Raw genomic sequence first — 15,257 nt, forward strand, 5'->3', positions numbered from 1 at the left:
TGTAAACCTTCCAACCAAACAAAAACAAATACAACATCAAGAATGGCTGCGCACATCTGCAAAGCCAACACGTGGGAGGCACTGGCAGTTCAAGGCCATCCCTGGCCACACATAGAGAATCTGCCTCCAAAGAAACAACCAAAAACGATAAAATAGTAAGAAGGGGGGCCTTTCAATGTTCACATAAAACACTGGGAGTCTCGTTTCAGAAATGCCTTATTCAACGCCTTTTAAATCCATTAGCCCTCAGAGTAGATCAGAGACTTAGCAAATGGTTTTAAGTATTGTCAAATGAGTAAAAGTGAGAGTAGAGTCAACATTGCTAATGATTTAAAGGCAATGTTAAAGAGGGCAGTCGTAATGTGTCCCGTGAAGTCTCTCTCAAGAAAAGCAAACAACAACGAAAACACCGACTGCTGAGAAGACAGTTATAACGCTGAAGACGGTGAGCGCTTCCTGAGTGTCACCATGCACCAAGGACAAGCACCGACGCCTTGTGTGCGCACTGTGCCGCACACCGTAGCCTTCTACATCACCAAGTAGCAGGTCCTGGTAACACTCTCCTCTCGAAGATCAGAAAACCAAAGCTTACAGAGAGCTTCCATAACTTCTCCAAGACCATAATAACGAGTTCTTATTCAGAATACTGGTTATTACATTCAAATCTAAAGTGTACTGTATATCCAAAATTCCTTCCTATACTCAGAGGGTGACAAGATTATTTATAGACTTGAATCCACAATTTTAAATATCAACTTCAAAGATTCAGAAGTACACAGAGAATTTATATATGTATATATGTGTGTGTATATATGTATATATATATTTAATATTCTTTGGAGGTCTACAAAGATATAAAAGAGCTAACAGTTATCTTAAAACATGAATAAAATTGAAAATAACTTATCTCAGAATTAAACACAACTAATTACATGCTTCGTTTGGGCATATCTTTTAACAGATTGCCTTCATAAACAAACTGTACTTCCCTGTCTTCTGAAATACTTTCAAGTAAGCACTGTTTGATTTTCTAGTGGGCTAAGGTATTAGAGACTCTGCTATGCGATTTCTTCTGTCGGTATTTTGTACTTTTCCTATGTTCCAGGATTTTAAAGTATTCCAAACTTTGAGACAAGGTTATATCCTGGTAATACTTTTAGTCAACAGGCTGTCTGACTACTTTACTATTGTCTTCATTCACAGAGAACTAATCATTATTAGCATTTCTGTATATCAAGAACAAGCATGCTGAGAAAGACACCATGGAAACATTCCCATTCACAATAGCCACCCATGCCAAAATAAATCTAGGAGTAAGCCTAAGGGAGGGGAAAGTGTCTACGATGAAATTTTTAAATCTTTGAATAAAGAATTGAGAAGATATCACAAGATATAAAGACCTCCAAATGCTCATGGCCTGGTACAATTAATATTGTGAAAATGACCATCCTACTGAAAGCAATTTACAGATTAAACCAAAAGAACAATATTTATGGAAAAAGAAAGACTCCCTCATTTCATGTAGAAGCACAAAAGACCCCAGAGACACCAGAGAGCCAGAACAATCCTGAGCAAAAGTCCAATTTTTGAGGGATTAACACACCAGGTTTCAAGCTATATTGCAAGGTTATAGTAATAAAAACCGCATGGCACTGGCATAGGAATAGACAAGTAGAAGAGTGGATAAAACAGACTCAAACATGAGTGCCATATGATGTTTGATTAAAAAATATCAAAATATACTAGAAAAATATAGTATATTTAACAAATGGGACTAGGAAAACTGGATGCACACCTATAGAAGAATGAAACTTACCCACAACTATCATCTTGCAGGAAACTCAATTCCAATGTATCAATGACCTCAATGTGAAACCTAACACTGAAACTCCTAGAAGAAAACATTTGCAATATCCCATAAGATATAGGTGCAAGAAAGGACTTTCTTTAGGACCCCCATTTACTTGGGAATTAAGGTCAACAACTGATCACTAGATCCCCAGGAAACTAAGATGCATAGGTTTTTATACATACATACAAGACATCTCTAAATCTTTACATTTGAGAATATAACTTGAAGTTATATATAACTGCAGAAGCCAGGAAAGCAGGAAGAGACCATGAGGGTAGGGAATAGAAGAGCTCTAGAGAGAGAGCTAGTACAATCAAGAGGGGAAAATGGGGGAGGGGAGCAATTTGGCTGAGATGGGCAGAGTGGAAGGAAGGAGAAATGAATGCCAGTAAGAATGTTTAGAAAGCCATAGGAAACATACTTATTTGTAGATACATTTAGGAATCAGATATAATATAGCCATGAGTATTTGTGTATATGTAGAGACAGAGGGATAGGTAGATAGGTGGGTGTATAAGCAGACAGACAGAACATAGTTATGCCACACAGGGAGATAATGCTCGCACCAGGAGCCATAGACAAATGATAGGAACCCCAAACCATCCCTGGGGTTATTTTTGGACAGGGGTACACCATTGATAAGACTATAGTCTGTTGCAGTTACTGCTGCAGACACCACATACCTCAGACATAAGACATGGCAGAATCAAGATGAAACTGACCTGGATGGCTCTTTCCTGGGGACTATCTCTCACAGACTGGAAGACACTATGATTTCCTAGTTCATTATTATTATCATCATATATGTATATGTACAACATACTGATTCCATTTAGTGTTGTTCCTATGTATATGGCTTTAGTGTGGATAATTTGTGATCAGATAACATACCAGGAAACTCATCCCTGAAGAAACTGTGTCTCTCAGCAGCAATTGATTACCTATAGCTCTTCATCTAATGATGAGATCCTGGTGTTGTCATTATTCAGCCTTCTTAAACCCCAAGGAGCACTTCTACAAAGCATCACCTACCTTAAAAGGCTCCGAGAACATTTGGAAGACAAGGCAGAAAAACTCTAAGGGTCTGTTGCTGGACAGTGTCTTCCAGACACGACAAAGACCTGCACCCATGAAACCTCAGCAATACGATGCCCAAAGAAGGCCTGTCATAGATTTAAGAGGGAGCAGGAGAAATACAAGGGTTGGAAGGACAAGGGGGAGGGGTGAAAAGGATGTTAATACAGTATAAGTTTTTCCTCACAAAGTGAAATAGCCTAAGCAAATAAACCAGAGCTTCTGGCATTTAATAAAAAGGAACAAGAACTTTGTTCCACCTCTTTAAAAGGGAAAGGAGGGCTAGAGATGGAGATGGCTCAGCAGTTAAGACAGCTTTCTACTCTTACTGAAAACCCAAGTTTGGCCCCACCACCAACATGGCAGCTCACAATAGCCTACAATCAGTTCCAGAGGATTCAGCACCCTCTTCTGGCCACCAATATAACTGCTTATACATGATGCACATAAACTCATACAGGCACACACACATACTCATATAAATAGAAATGAAGGGTGAAAGAGAGGGAGAAAAGGCATAGCTTAAACTTACTAAGACTATCCCTTAGGAAAACTCATTTTTAGATCAATGGGCATAGAAGTTAACACTCTTCATGGACCTTCCATGTGAATGCTTACACAATCATGAACAGCTATTTTGGAGGTTTGATAAGAACGGCTCCCACAGTCTCACGTATTTAAATTCTTAGACATTAGGGAATGGCCTATCTGAGAAGAATTAGGAAGACTGAGAGATGTGGCCTTGCTGGAGTAGATGTGGCCTGGTTGGAGGAAGGATGTCGCTGAAGGTGGGCTTTGAGGTTTCAAAAGCCTACACCAGGCCCAGTCTCTCTGTCTCTCTGTCTCTGTCTGATGATAAATGCTCAAAAAGCAACTTACAGGCTTATGAAAAGCCCAAACTCTCATTATATATTGCATCAGGATTAGCTAATAACTTCAGACAAAGCATTGTGGTTATGGATGAAATTTCACAGAGATGAGATTTTAATATGTATTTACTTTGTGGAGCTGTTGGAACATTTCATTTCAGTGAGCACTTCTGTGCTTAATTTTTTCTGAACATGAACATGAAAATCCTTATCCTACTTTCTCTATAAAAAATACAGCAAATTGTAAATACTAAATTCTTAATTTCCACTGATACAAAAGAAAAAGAATAAAAAACAATTTGAAAAATAAAAGGCATAAAATTATATTTTAATACCAATAATACAAAGAACAAAATACAAGTATAAAATATCAAAGATAAAGAAATACACAAAAATGAAGAGTAAAAAGCAAGACTTATTTTTAAGGCTAAAGGGTGGAGATGTTAGAGACAATGAACATGACCATTACAGATATTCCAACACCACTGACTCTGACCCAGAGAATGAACCTTTTGATTAAGATCAGCATTCACAAATTACAAAAAGGATAAAATACCATGAAAAGAAAATCCTGAATAAATTGAAATGGACCTTTTCTTTTTTTAAATGGCAATATGACAGTGTGTCAGATTGCAGTTATAGAATCAATTATCTTTTCCTGACCAATCTTGTTTTACCCTATATATCCACAGGGTTTGACACGTGTTGTCCAGGTGAAAAAGCTGTGTCATGAATATACTTTTTGTGTCAAAGGGACATTTAATATTCAATTAGAATAAATAAAGATGATACTTTCCCATTTTATTCCAAAAGAAAAAAGCTAAGGATGAGTTATATGTTATCAGTTAGCTGTTTAAGACATTAATACCTTGGAAGTCAGAGATAATTTACAATAATAAATTGTACAGGACAATGTCAAAGGATTTTTATATCCTCTAATATTTTTATGAATACACAAATTGAGATACCACAAACCCAGTAACAATCTTTAAACTTATGAATAGTATTACCTAATGACAAGACACTTAATTAGAATGTGATTATCCACATATTCCATTGAGTAACATTAAGACAGAAATTATTTATCTATTTCCATTATTTCCAAAGATAATTAAAAAGACAATAGGCAGTTTCATGATCATTGAACATCCTTTTTTGCCATTTCCATTCTTTTCAAAGTCAGAGTTTTTTTTTTCCTAACACAGAAAATGTGCACAAAATATCAGGGCCCTAATCAGAAAATGTGGGAAGTTAAGTGTGAACTAAAACAAATGAACAAAATGTTCATGAAACTCCTTACAAACACAACAAATGTGGTATAGGTATAGAGCACTATTCCTATTGCCCACTGAAATTACACGCTACACAGTAAAAGAGCAACAGTTGGTGTATTTCAGATTACTAAATTAAACTATAAGTACTGGTTTATAAAAACAGCACTGAGCTACAGTCATGTTCTGTGAGAAGCTTCTCAGTCATTTTCCCTATTATCTAACACATTGGTTCAAGAAAAAATATTACCCTCCTTTAGACACAGAAATTGAAAACAAGTTTTTGTTGAGCTGTGCAGGCATTAAAGACTGAAACGTAGAAAAGAAAAGTCTGGGCACCATTGCAAATTTTAAACTGAACTGTGTTTCTGCACGAAGTGCACTCTCTTACCTTCTCATGGCCTAAAAAGCCCATTTTCCTCTCAAATCTGAGAGGTGAATAAGAAACAAATTAAACAAATAATGAAGATTAGCACCACCACCCCGTATCCTTGGCTTGGGTGTCTGAGTGATACCAATGTTAAAAAAAAAACTCAAGAAAAACATTTCTCCCAGTGAAGCACTGATATTATAAACAGAGCCGATGATCCCTGGGACTATCAGGTAATGCCCGGGCCCCGGTACAGGCCTGAGCCCCTTCCTCCTTACCTGATATCTCTGGATTTCTGACGAGGAAGGTTCAGGGCTCAACGTGATAGCACACTTTTTACAGTACTTGGAGTCACAATCAGGTCCCAGCTGACCCTCACAATGGGGACACTCCACTGTCTGCTCCATCTCAAATCTCAGCTAGAACTACTAACAGTGTGCCCACGGAAGTCAATGTGTCCACAGATCTTCCTGTCTGAGACAAAAGCAAGATAGAAAAGGCACAGCCCTTGAGCTCCTCTGTTGGCAGGGAACTGTACCATCAGCCCTGGATGAACGGGACCATTAAAGCCAACGGATGTTGGGGGTTTTGTTTTACTTTGTTGTGCTTTGTTTTGTTTGGTGGGAATATACATACACTAAATAAAGACCCACTAGCTAAGAAACAGATCAGATTTTTAACTAATCATTTAAATAAAATAACTTATTTTCTTCCTTCACAACATGCGGAAGTCTTCCCACTGAATAGAAGCCATTTCAAAATCCCCAACTACTCAGCTTACCTCCCAGTATGTCTGGAAACAAACTTCACACAGCTTTAAAGTGTCTCCTGAATTTTTATTCCATTGAGGTGTAACTCTTTACCACTTTGTAACTCTGATCAAATATAAGAAAACCTAAGTGATGTCCAGATGATAGCCAGTGTCTCATCAGATTCTTTCCTTCCTGGGAGAATATACTGAGTCTGTGAATACCCAGTGGGGCAGGGGCAGGGCTGGCGACAGGAGTGCTTGGGTTACTCCAAGTCAGGAAGGTGTAGCTGGTACAGAAGACTGTTCTTTGGATAATCTGTTCTAGAAAGTATGAACTACTGCTAAAAGCACCTATGCAACAGGGAGACACCACACACTGCTTCCAGGCTCGGGGCGGTACACCCTTCTCATGCGTGTGTCTGCTCAGCCTCCCTGTGGAGCTCTGGCTGGACGCATGCAGTCCTATTGCTTCTGCCACCAGAGTACTGAGCGTCCATGTGTACATCAGCACCTGGGCCAGAGCATGATTGTAGGTGGAATAAAGTTCAGAAGGCTTCATGGAAACAAAGCAGGAAAACACTTTAAAGGCAACAGAGACCTACTAAACAGGTCTTGCCTTTCAAACTTCTTTGGGACACAAGTTTGACATAAACATTTCTCCTTTAAAAAGTCCTATTCTTTCCAATTTAACACACTTGAGAGAACTAAGACCAGGCCTAGTGGCACATGCTTTCAGCCCCACCATTTGGTAGTGAAAGAAATACATGTTCAGGGTTGGCCTGTGTTGACTGTGAGATCCTACATCAACCAAAATACAAAGTCTCATCTGTGCCCAACTTCCAGTTAACTTGGTTGTACATAAAAGCCACTCATGTTTATAGCAGGCCTATCCGAAACTTCTCATTTTGGATTCACTAACAATTCCATCCATTTTTCCACTGATAAATGACAGTAGGCAACATGGGACAGAAAGTTTCTTATGGGCTGCCACTGTCCTGGACATTTTCTGAGGATGCTTCCATTGAACCCTTCACATAGGCTCTATGACATAGGTTTTATTTATTTCACCCCTGAGTTTACTGACACTCAAGCTGAGGCTTGCAGAGATTAGCTAACTTCCTAAGGTCACTGCCTCAACAAGAACAAGTCAGGCCTGGAGCCAAAGGACTCTAGGACAGGACCTGTGCATGCTGTGACACTGCTCCTTCTTGGGTTAGGTCCCTTACCCAGAGCACTCTTCCCAGAAAGGGGTCTGTAGATGCACTTCAGCAATTCACTAATTCTCTTCTGCTTAAGTGAGGGTAAACTCAGCAAACAACACTAACACTTCTTAATATTCTTCACAGGTCTCACATTTTTAGCTCATTTTAAACAAGTAATTTTTACTTCTATATCTGAATAAATTTACTTACATTTTCCTATCTTTGTCGCTTACTTACAGCTTGGCTCTATTCATTTATTCTTTCAGTATTCAGTGAGGATTTACTGGGTGCCAGACACTCACCCAGGCTCACAAAATCACAATATGTTAAATCTGCAAGCAATCTTGGAGATAAAAATAAGTGAAAATTAATATTTACAGCCAATAGTTAAGAACCTAAAGCAGTTATATTATATTCTTAGTCTACTCCCAGAAATAAACTAAATCTGGTGTTTTCCTTTGTATCATATATACCATTGATTTTGCTTACTGTAACTAAAAGTTTTGAAATCAAATGCTGCTGAGCAGACATTATTTCAGATCATATATAAAGACAATAATAATATGGATGATGCATTAGTTCCCAGTTGCTGAAACAAAGGCCATAGATGCAATAAGTCAGGAATATATAGTTTCATATTTCTGAAGGCTGAACATCCTTTTCTCCTTAAATCTAAATCTGTTTGGGGGCCATGCTAAAAATGTACTTCCCATTTCAATAGAAACTTAACACACTATAACCTCCAATAAATATTCTTGTTAATCTCCTTTCTGAAACCAAGGAGACTGCTATGCAGAGACTGCTGCCTTCAGAGACTCTGCAAACAGCCAGGCATCACTCTGCTGGTTGAAAATATCCTCTTCCCCAAGGAAAGTATTGTATCTAAATATCCAATGACTCTTTGTTACTGGGAATTCTAACAGCCTATCCAACATCCGAAATCTATATAGCAAGCACTGGGCAAGGACGAGCAAATGGTAATAAATACAATGAAAGTGTTTGTCTTCACAAGCTAAATTTGGATATAGATAGGTATTAATGGGGAGAAAATACAAATAAACACTCCTCAACAAATACATACAGCAATATACATATATTAGCATTTAATGCATGAAAATGCTGGAGCTGCTGAATATTTTTTTAGCCAAATAGTCACTGTTGTAGAATTAATGATAAAGATATTCAGAGCTGGTACCATATAAAAAGACAAAGGGCAATGGGGTAAATGATGAGGGTAGGGTGTAAAGAGCCTAAGTGGACTCCTTATAGCAATGTAGCCAGAGGAAACTCTTCAGAAAATGGCCTTTGAGATGCAAATTAAGACTATGTTAAGATCCCAGTCAGATGGCTGAGAAGAGAAGATGAAGACAAGTGGTGGGAAGGATGGGCAGAGCCCGGCTCTGCTGATGGGATGGTGGACTGACACCGCCACGGTGAGAACCAGTGCAGTGGCTCACCCCAGACCAGAACGAGACCTGCCCTGCAGCCCAACCCCGGCAGACACACAAACATCTCCGTCCTATAGAGCATGTGATGTTTGATGCTGCTATGATGAGAACCAGTGTGGTGCTTCCCCCAGACCAGAACGAGACCTGCCCTGTAGCCCAAGTCCCCCCGGCAGACACGCAAATGTCTCCATCCTACTACAGAGACTTGCTCATCCACGTTCATCACTGCTCTGTTCACAACAGCCAGGAACTAGAAATGGCCTTCAAGTGCTGAACAGACAATGACAGTTCCTATGAGCTGAAGCACTATATTCAACTGGAAAGAAGAAGGAGACTGCACGTGAACCAGCATAACTGGAAAAAAAATACATTTGAGTGATGTAATCTAGATCCAAAAAGAGACTAACATCACATGCTCTCATTCATATGTGGACCTTACTGTCGAATCTATAGATGTTGCTGCTGCAGTTAACTTGGAACATCTGCAGAATCCAGGAACCTAGAGAGGAGCAATGGGAGGGAGGGGGAGGATCTCAGGAGAAGGAAGAGTGGAATGCATGTGAAGGGGGAAAGGAGGAAAATGAGGAGGGTTAAGTGGGGAAATGAAGAGTAGGGCAGGAAACGGGGAATGACTAATGCTAAAGACGTCTGGGGAAACCATGTGGAAAGCTATAAGCTTCCTGTCTTTCATATAAAAGAGTTTAATAGGAATTACTCAGAAGCCATAGATTTTCAAATAAAAAGCCAGTGCCAAGTGTCAGATGCGTCCCTTCAAATTGTTGGTCAAGGGTGAGCTGAAGACACCCCTAGAACAGGTTGCTGCCATTGTTCTTCAATGCACATGAGAGCATGATGGTAAGACACTCCTGAGGAAGACACCATCCACTTTGGTCACAGGACATGCAGAAATAAAATCCATACTGTCCATGAAGCCTCTTCCCTGCTGACTAGCCTTCAGAATATCACATGGTGCTTTTCAAGGCAGCGAAAGGGGAAAAGCCACCGACAATCTTACCCAGCTTTGAAACTTCAAAGCGACAATAACCACAGGCATAGACCTTGCCCACGGGTACAGCAGTGGCACAGGTGCTATAGGGATAGCTCCCCGCTTCCCAATCAGATCTGCTCCATAGGGAGACGCTTGTCAGATACCGCAAGTCTGGCTGAGCATGGCTAAGGAGCCTAGGGGAGAGCCAACTACCCTATCCTGTGAAGCGCAACTAGTATCAAACTGTCTCTGTATTCGTATCCCTGTATACATAGATGACTACAGCTTCATTGGAGAAGTGGCTGTGTATGACAGACAGTAACCAATGCAGGAACTCAGAGCCAGCACAGGTGCAGAGAGTGTCTACGGAGTGCTCAGCCCTAAATGGGACATCTATATCCTACCCACTCTTGCCAACACTCAGGGGAGAGGAGGCACAAAGACTGTAAGAGCCAGACGTTGGGGAATTCTGGAGAAACACGGTGTCTTCTGGAAACAACAGGCTGCTGCTCTCCTCACCTCAAGGCAATCGTAGCTGTCTAGATAGACCTGCACAAGGTCAAGCCAGTCCACACCCCGCAAGAAGGGAGGGGGTGGTCCTTAGTCCCAACAGTTGACAGCTGCAGGGAGAGGGAGTCACAGTTTTTGTTGAGACTGTATCCCCTGGGTTGTGGAGTTCTCCAGGAGATCACTTACACACACAACAATGCATATGTAAGTAGCACAAACTTGCCTAGGTGGGGGGGGGGGCACATGATATGATGTTGGGTGAAGCTGGGAGGTGGATCTGTGAGGAGTTAGTGGGAGGAGTAAGAAAAACATGATGAAAATGTATTGAAAGCATGTAGGAGGTTCTCAAAGAATTAAAATACATATTTAAAAATACACACACACATGATGAGGGCTGTTTTCTGTGTATATGTTTATCTTATTGGTTGATGAATAAAAATCTGTCCGCTAATAGGGCAGCAAGATAGGTGGGACTAGGATATGAGGACAATTCTAGGAAGTATAGGTAGAGAGGAGTCGTCATGTGATCCCAGGAAGTGATGAAGCTGGACAGAATCCACCACTAGCTAACCACAGAGGTCTGGAGTTCTGTACAGATAGGCAGGAAGTGATGTAGCTGGACAGAATCAGAATATAAGCAGGGACAAACAGGAAATTGAACTTCTTCTCTTCTCTGCAGAGACCTAGAGTCAGACAACATGTAGGACACCAGAGAAGTAACAGGTCCCCAGACCTTTCTCCGGTAAGAGAAGACCACGTCGGAATATTTAGATTAATAGATATGGGTCAATATTTAAGACAGAGATAGCAAAAAAAAAATCTTGAGTCACCAGCCAACAGTTTTTTAATTGATATAGTATTTGTGTGTTTACTTAGAGACTGACATGGCAGTGGGCCCAGGCTGGCCAGAAGAATGTTCAACACATGCACGCATGCGGGCAGATATCCTAAAATCTAAAATAATGAAAGCATGGTAGTTAGTCCCTTGAAAAACCTAGACAAAAATACTACAAAGAAAAGACACATCAAGGAGGAAGACTGAGAAGCTCTGTGTGTTCAAAGCTCAGTGAACTAGAAGGGATGCAGGGAGGAGGAGTGGGCAGGTATTGATGGGAGTTGGTACTCAGAGACAAATTCAAGTAGTTCAGGACTTGTAAGGAATGTGAATTTCACCCTAGTTATGGCAGGAGGGGCACAGGCAGAAGAAATATAGTAGCTCATTCACACGATGAGGTCACTCTAAATAGGAAGGACAAAGGAGCACACAGACTGGCAAGGCAGACAGACCAAGTCTGTGGCGAGTTTCACCTATGTCGTCACAGGCAAAAGGGTTTGGGCTGGAGCGGAATATGCAGCGAGTGTAACGGAGTGTGCTTGTGTAGAGCATGTGATACTGCAGGAGACGGAACAGGAAGTGATTTCCCACTTTGCTTTTGGTCTGAAAAGCTGACTGAGGTCACAGGCTTTTACTGACTAGAAACAACAAAAGCCTGTCTGAGTGGCAGGATCCAGTTACGGAATAACATGTTCAAGTCTTAAGCCAGTGTTTATAAACTGAGTTTACTAAAAGTGTCTTAGTCATGAAACGAACAGCCATACCTTATATATTGGCATTACATGAAATAAAGGACTTAAAATAAAAATGAAGCATACATCTTCATACTCTGAAACAACACAGCAAGGTAGTGGTTCTGGCAGGCATGATAAAAACAGAAAGCCTCCACTTACGTTTCAAAACCAAAATGCATTTGCTTTATTTCTTAAAAGTAAGATACCATGCTGCCTTAACAGATGCTGGATTTCTGACACTGAGCTCCCCCTGCTGGTAATTCCCTACCTTGAGTTACTGCACCATTAAGTAGGTATGTTTACACAGAATATAGTCTCCAACATTAAAATTCTAAAAAAATGTTAGGAGACGCTATGATAACATTACTGTTATGTATAGTTCCTATTTAATAACCTTCCCCATACGCAAGGTACTGAATTAAACATTTTACATATTACTTTATCAACCTTTCTAAACAATCGCGTGATGCTCCCAGAACTTCCCACTTCATTTATTCCTAGTTAATAAGATTAACATGGAATCTTATTTCACAGAGGTTACATACTTACCCTGTGGTAACACAGTCTTAGTTTAGACGGATCTCCAGACCCTCTGACTACAAAGCTGGTCTACTGATTTAACAACAAAGCCAAGATAAAATGTCAGAAAGCTCTCCTCAGATTTAGAAGTTCTTTGAACTGTAATCTCTCAGTAGGACTGCTGGAATGAAATACTGCTTTCTACTTAGCAAACTGGCCATCACACGGCAACTAGTAACCAAGGTAGGAGTCTTGTTCTTAGCAACTTCACTTAAAAGACGGTCAACCCAATCGAGCACGGGAGACTGTATTTCTCTAAGTGCTAATGAAGCGAATTGTCTATCAAGCCCTCTATTTGGAAATTTACATGTTTGAACTGTGATAGATGCCAAAAGAAATTTTCGTGGGACTCCTAACGTGGGAGGGGGGCCTCTCCGACTCTTCTGCTCCTACTGGTGTGCCTTGTCTCACTGTGCCTTATTGTGCCCTGGGATTGACACCCTGGGAGGCCTGCTCTTCTCTTAAGGGAAACAGAGTCGGAGAGGAGAAGAGGGAACCAAAAGAAGTAGAGGCTGTGGTCATTGGGGCATATTGCATGAGGGGAGAATAAATTTTAAAGAAAGAAAAGAAAAACTTTCCCTCCAAAATGAAATGTCTTCATTAAATATCAAAATTTTCAGTACTCTGCAATTACTTATCTTTAAAATCTATATCAAGATTGATTTTCTATAAAACCAGCAAAGAAATTTATAAGGTAAAATAACTAAATAGAAATAATGAGACACTAATGAGTAAAATATATTATAAAGCTGTAAACCAAAGTTGAAGAATAAGAGTGAAATTTTCCGTGTAAGCACCATCACTAACAATATTTTTAATCCTAAGAAAGGGAAAGAATAATTTTATAGAAAATAAGTCTCTATAAATATAACAATTGTTGTACTATAAAATATTCCAATAATTTTAAAGATAACAGAGGCATTCATCTTTTTAAAAGATAAAGAACAGACTAGTAAATGCTTTAATGTTATGTATAGCTCTATCCTCAAACAAGTATAAAATATTGCACTGCATATTCAAACTTCAGCAGAGAAGAGGCACTCAAACAAAACTGTGGGGTCTGGCTGGTTCCTGTTTAGATTCCTTTTGAGACAGGGTTATGTCAAGCTTTGTAGCTGGCCTCGAGTCACAACTTGAGTCAGCAAATGCACAGCACCCAGGCTAAAAGGAACCGTTCAAACACATCCACGTTGTCCACTTTAAGTGAAGTCTGGTGGCAGGTGCGCTCTTCACGCTACAGAACTGAGGCTGGTGTCATGGCCCCTCTTCTACTGAAGGATTCTAGATTCTGTGTTAGATGGCTTTCTGAACCACATTAGCTGCTGTGATGTCATCAAGGGTCACATAGTACACAGTGTCAGTGTACAAGTCTCTGGTACACATCTTAAGGCTAAATACAATGAAATTTTTTTTCATTCCTGCAATGTGACATGCCTTCTTTTACTTAAGACTGTGTGGCTTCATCTTACATTTCATCTTTACCTTTGAGATGCGTATAATAACATGATTCAAGAGTAGTAGCTCCACATACAGGGCATGGTCCGTACACAGTTTCTGTACGGTCTTGATAACTTGTTACAATCTCAAGTTTTCCTGGTTGTCATTTTATATTTGCTGAATTTACTGTCTTTAGCTACCTCAAGTCTCAACGTTTCTTACAGTCAGGGCTACAAGGGTCTGACTAACCAACCACCTACGGCACAGGCAGCTCACCTGCAGTGGGCATGCCCCTATGATCTCTCACTCCTGCATGGCTCTCCCACCAGGCGGCCACTCTGAGAAATACTAACGCTGAAGCTATGAACATCGGCGCTGTCACACCTGCAGCCCATCAGCTAATGGACTCTCCGCAAGATGAGATGCATACTGGAGCATCCCGTGTTCTAACCCCAAATCAAACTGCATCGCTTGCTTGGCTCAAAGTCACAGCTGTTTCAGGCTCAGAGACGTGGGAGAGGCAATATTCCCACAAGTCAGCCAAGAAGCCCATAAGAAATGACACAATTAAATCAGGCTTTCATATTCCTGTGGCAAGCACAAGGCCAGTACTTTTCATGATCTGGGTAGATCGCGCTTGCTTTATTCTCCATCTACCAAAACCTTAAGTGCTTGCACTAATTATCCCATCACCATAAAAGCACAGTATGATTTCCAAAATAGAAACAATTATGATTTAATTCCATAGTACAACTTTCTAAATTATAATGAGCAACCACTAAATTAAAATGAGACCTCTAAATTGTATGCTGTCATCAAACGCTGGAAAGTGTGTAGGCATTAATTTCTGTTGGTAAGTTAAACTGCCAGTGAAAAATCAGAATCAATTTGTCTATACAACTATATTTGTATAATCTTACATTTCTTTAAAATACAGAAAAAAACTCATGGTTTTTGCTCTCAACATAGGGGTCTGCTTAATAATCTTTCTGATTAAATATATTTTTTATCACACCAACACAAGTATACAAGTGAAAGATGAGAGTAAACACTCAATGAATACACAGGAGAAAAAGATCACAAGGTGAAAGACCCCCGAAGAGATGCTTTCACGGAAGGGAGGCCCGTACCCAAGGAACAGCGAGACCACGAACTTGGATGCAACAGCAAGAGGCTTTTATTGGTAACATGCGGGTACCCGGGCGTCTCAGTCTCGGGGAACTGAGCGCGCCGAGCTGGGGACTCAGGGGTTCTTTTATAGCAAAAAGCGCGGGACAGAAGTGAGAAGCTTAGTAACAGGACCCTGATTGGACAATTTAAATGAGGCTAGGGTTCGG

The 15,257-nt window shown here is 40.3% G+C and overlaps 1 protein-coding gene across 7 annotated transcripts in view; it reads right to left on the reverse strand.

Annotated features, from left to right (window-relative positions):
- Positions 1-15,257, reverse strand: part of Fer (FER tyrosine kinase) — a 295,423-nt gene that overhangs the window by 161,786 nt on the left and 118,380 nt on the right. Inside the window, exons 1-2 of one of the 7 annotated variants that reach the window (XM_021231248.2) lie at positions 7,600-7,719; positions 5,715-5,910 (exon numbers count right to left, since the gene is read on the reverse strand). The exons of 5 other annotated variants lie outside the window; for them this stretch is intronic. In XM_021231248.2, coding sequence (XP_021086907.1) covers positions 5,715-5,843 — 129 coding nt within the window. In that variant the 5' untranslated portion in view covers positions 5,844-5,910; positions 7,600-7,719. Of the gene's footprint in view, positions 1-5,714; positions 5,911-7,599; positions 7,720-15,257 lie in introns of those variants that run through there. One more of the 7 variants, XM_040752943.1, reaches the window with a different exon arrangement.

The sequence above is a fragment of the Mesocricetus auratus genome, unplaced genomic scaffold (assembly GCF_017639785.1).
Source record: "Mesocricetus auratus isolate SY011 unplaced genomic scaffold, BCM_Maur_2.0 Super-Scaffold_100010, whole genome shotgun sequence".
Classification (NCBI taxonomy): domain Eukaryota; kingdom Metazoa; phylum Chordata; class Mammalia; order Rodentia; family Cricetidae; genus Mesocricetus; species Mesocricetus auratus.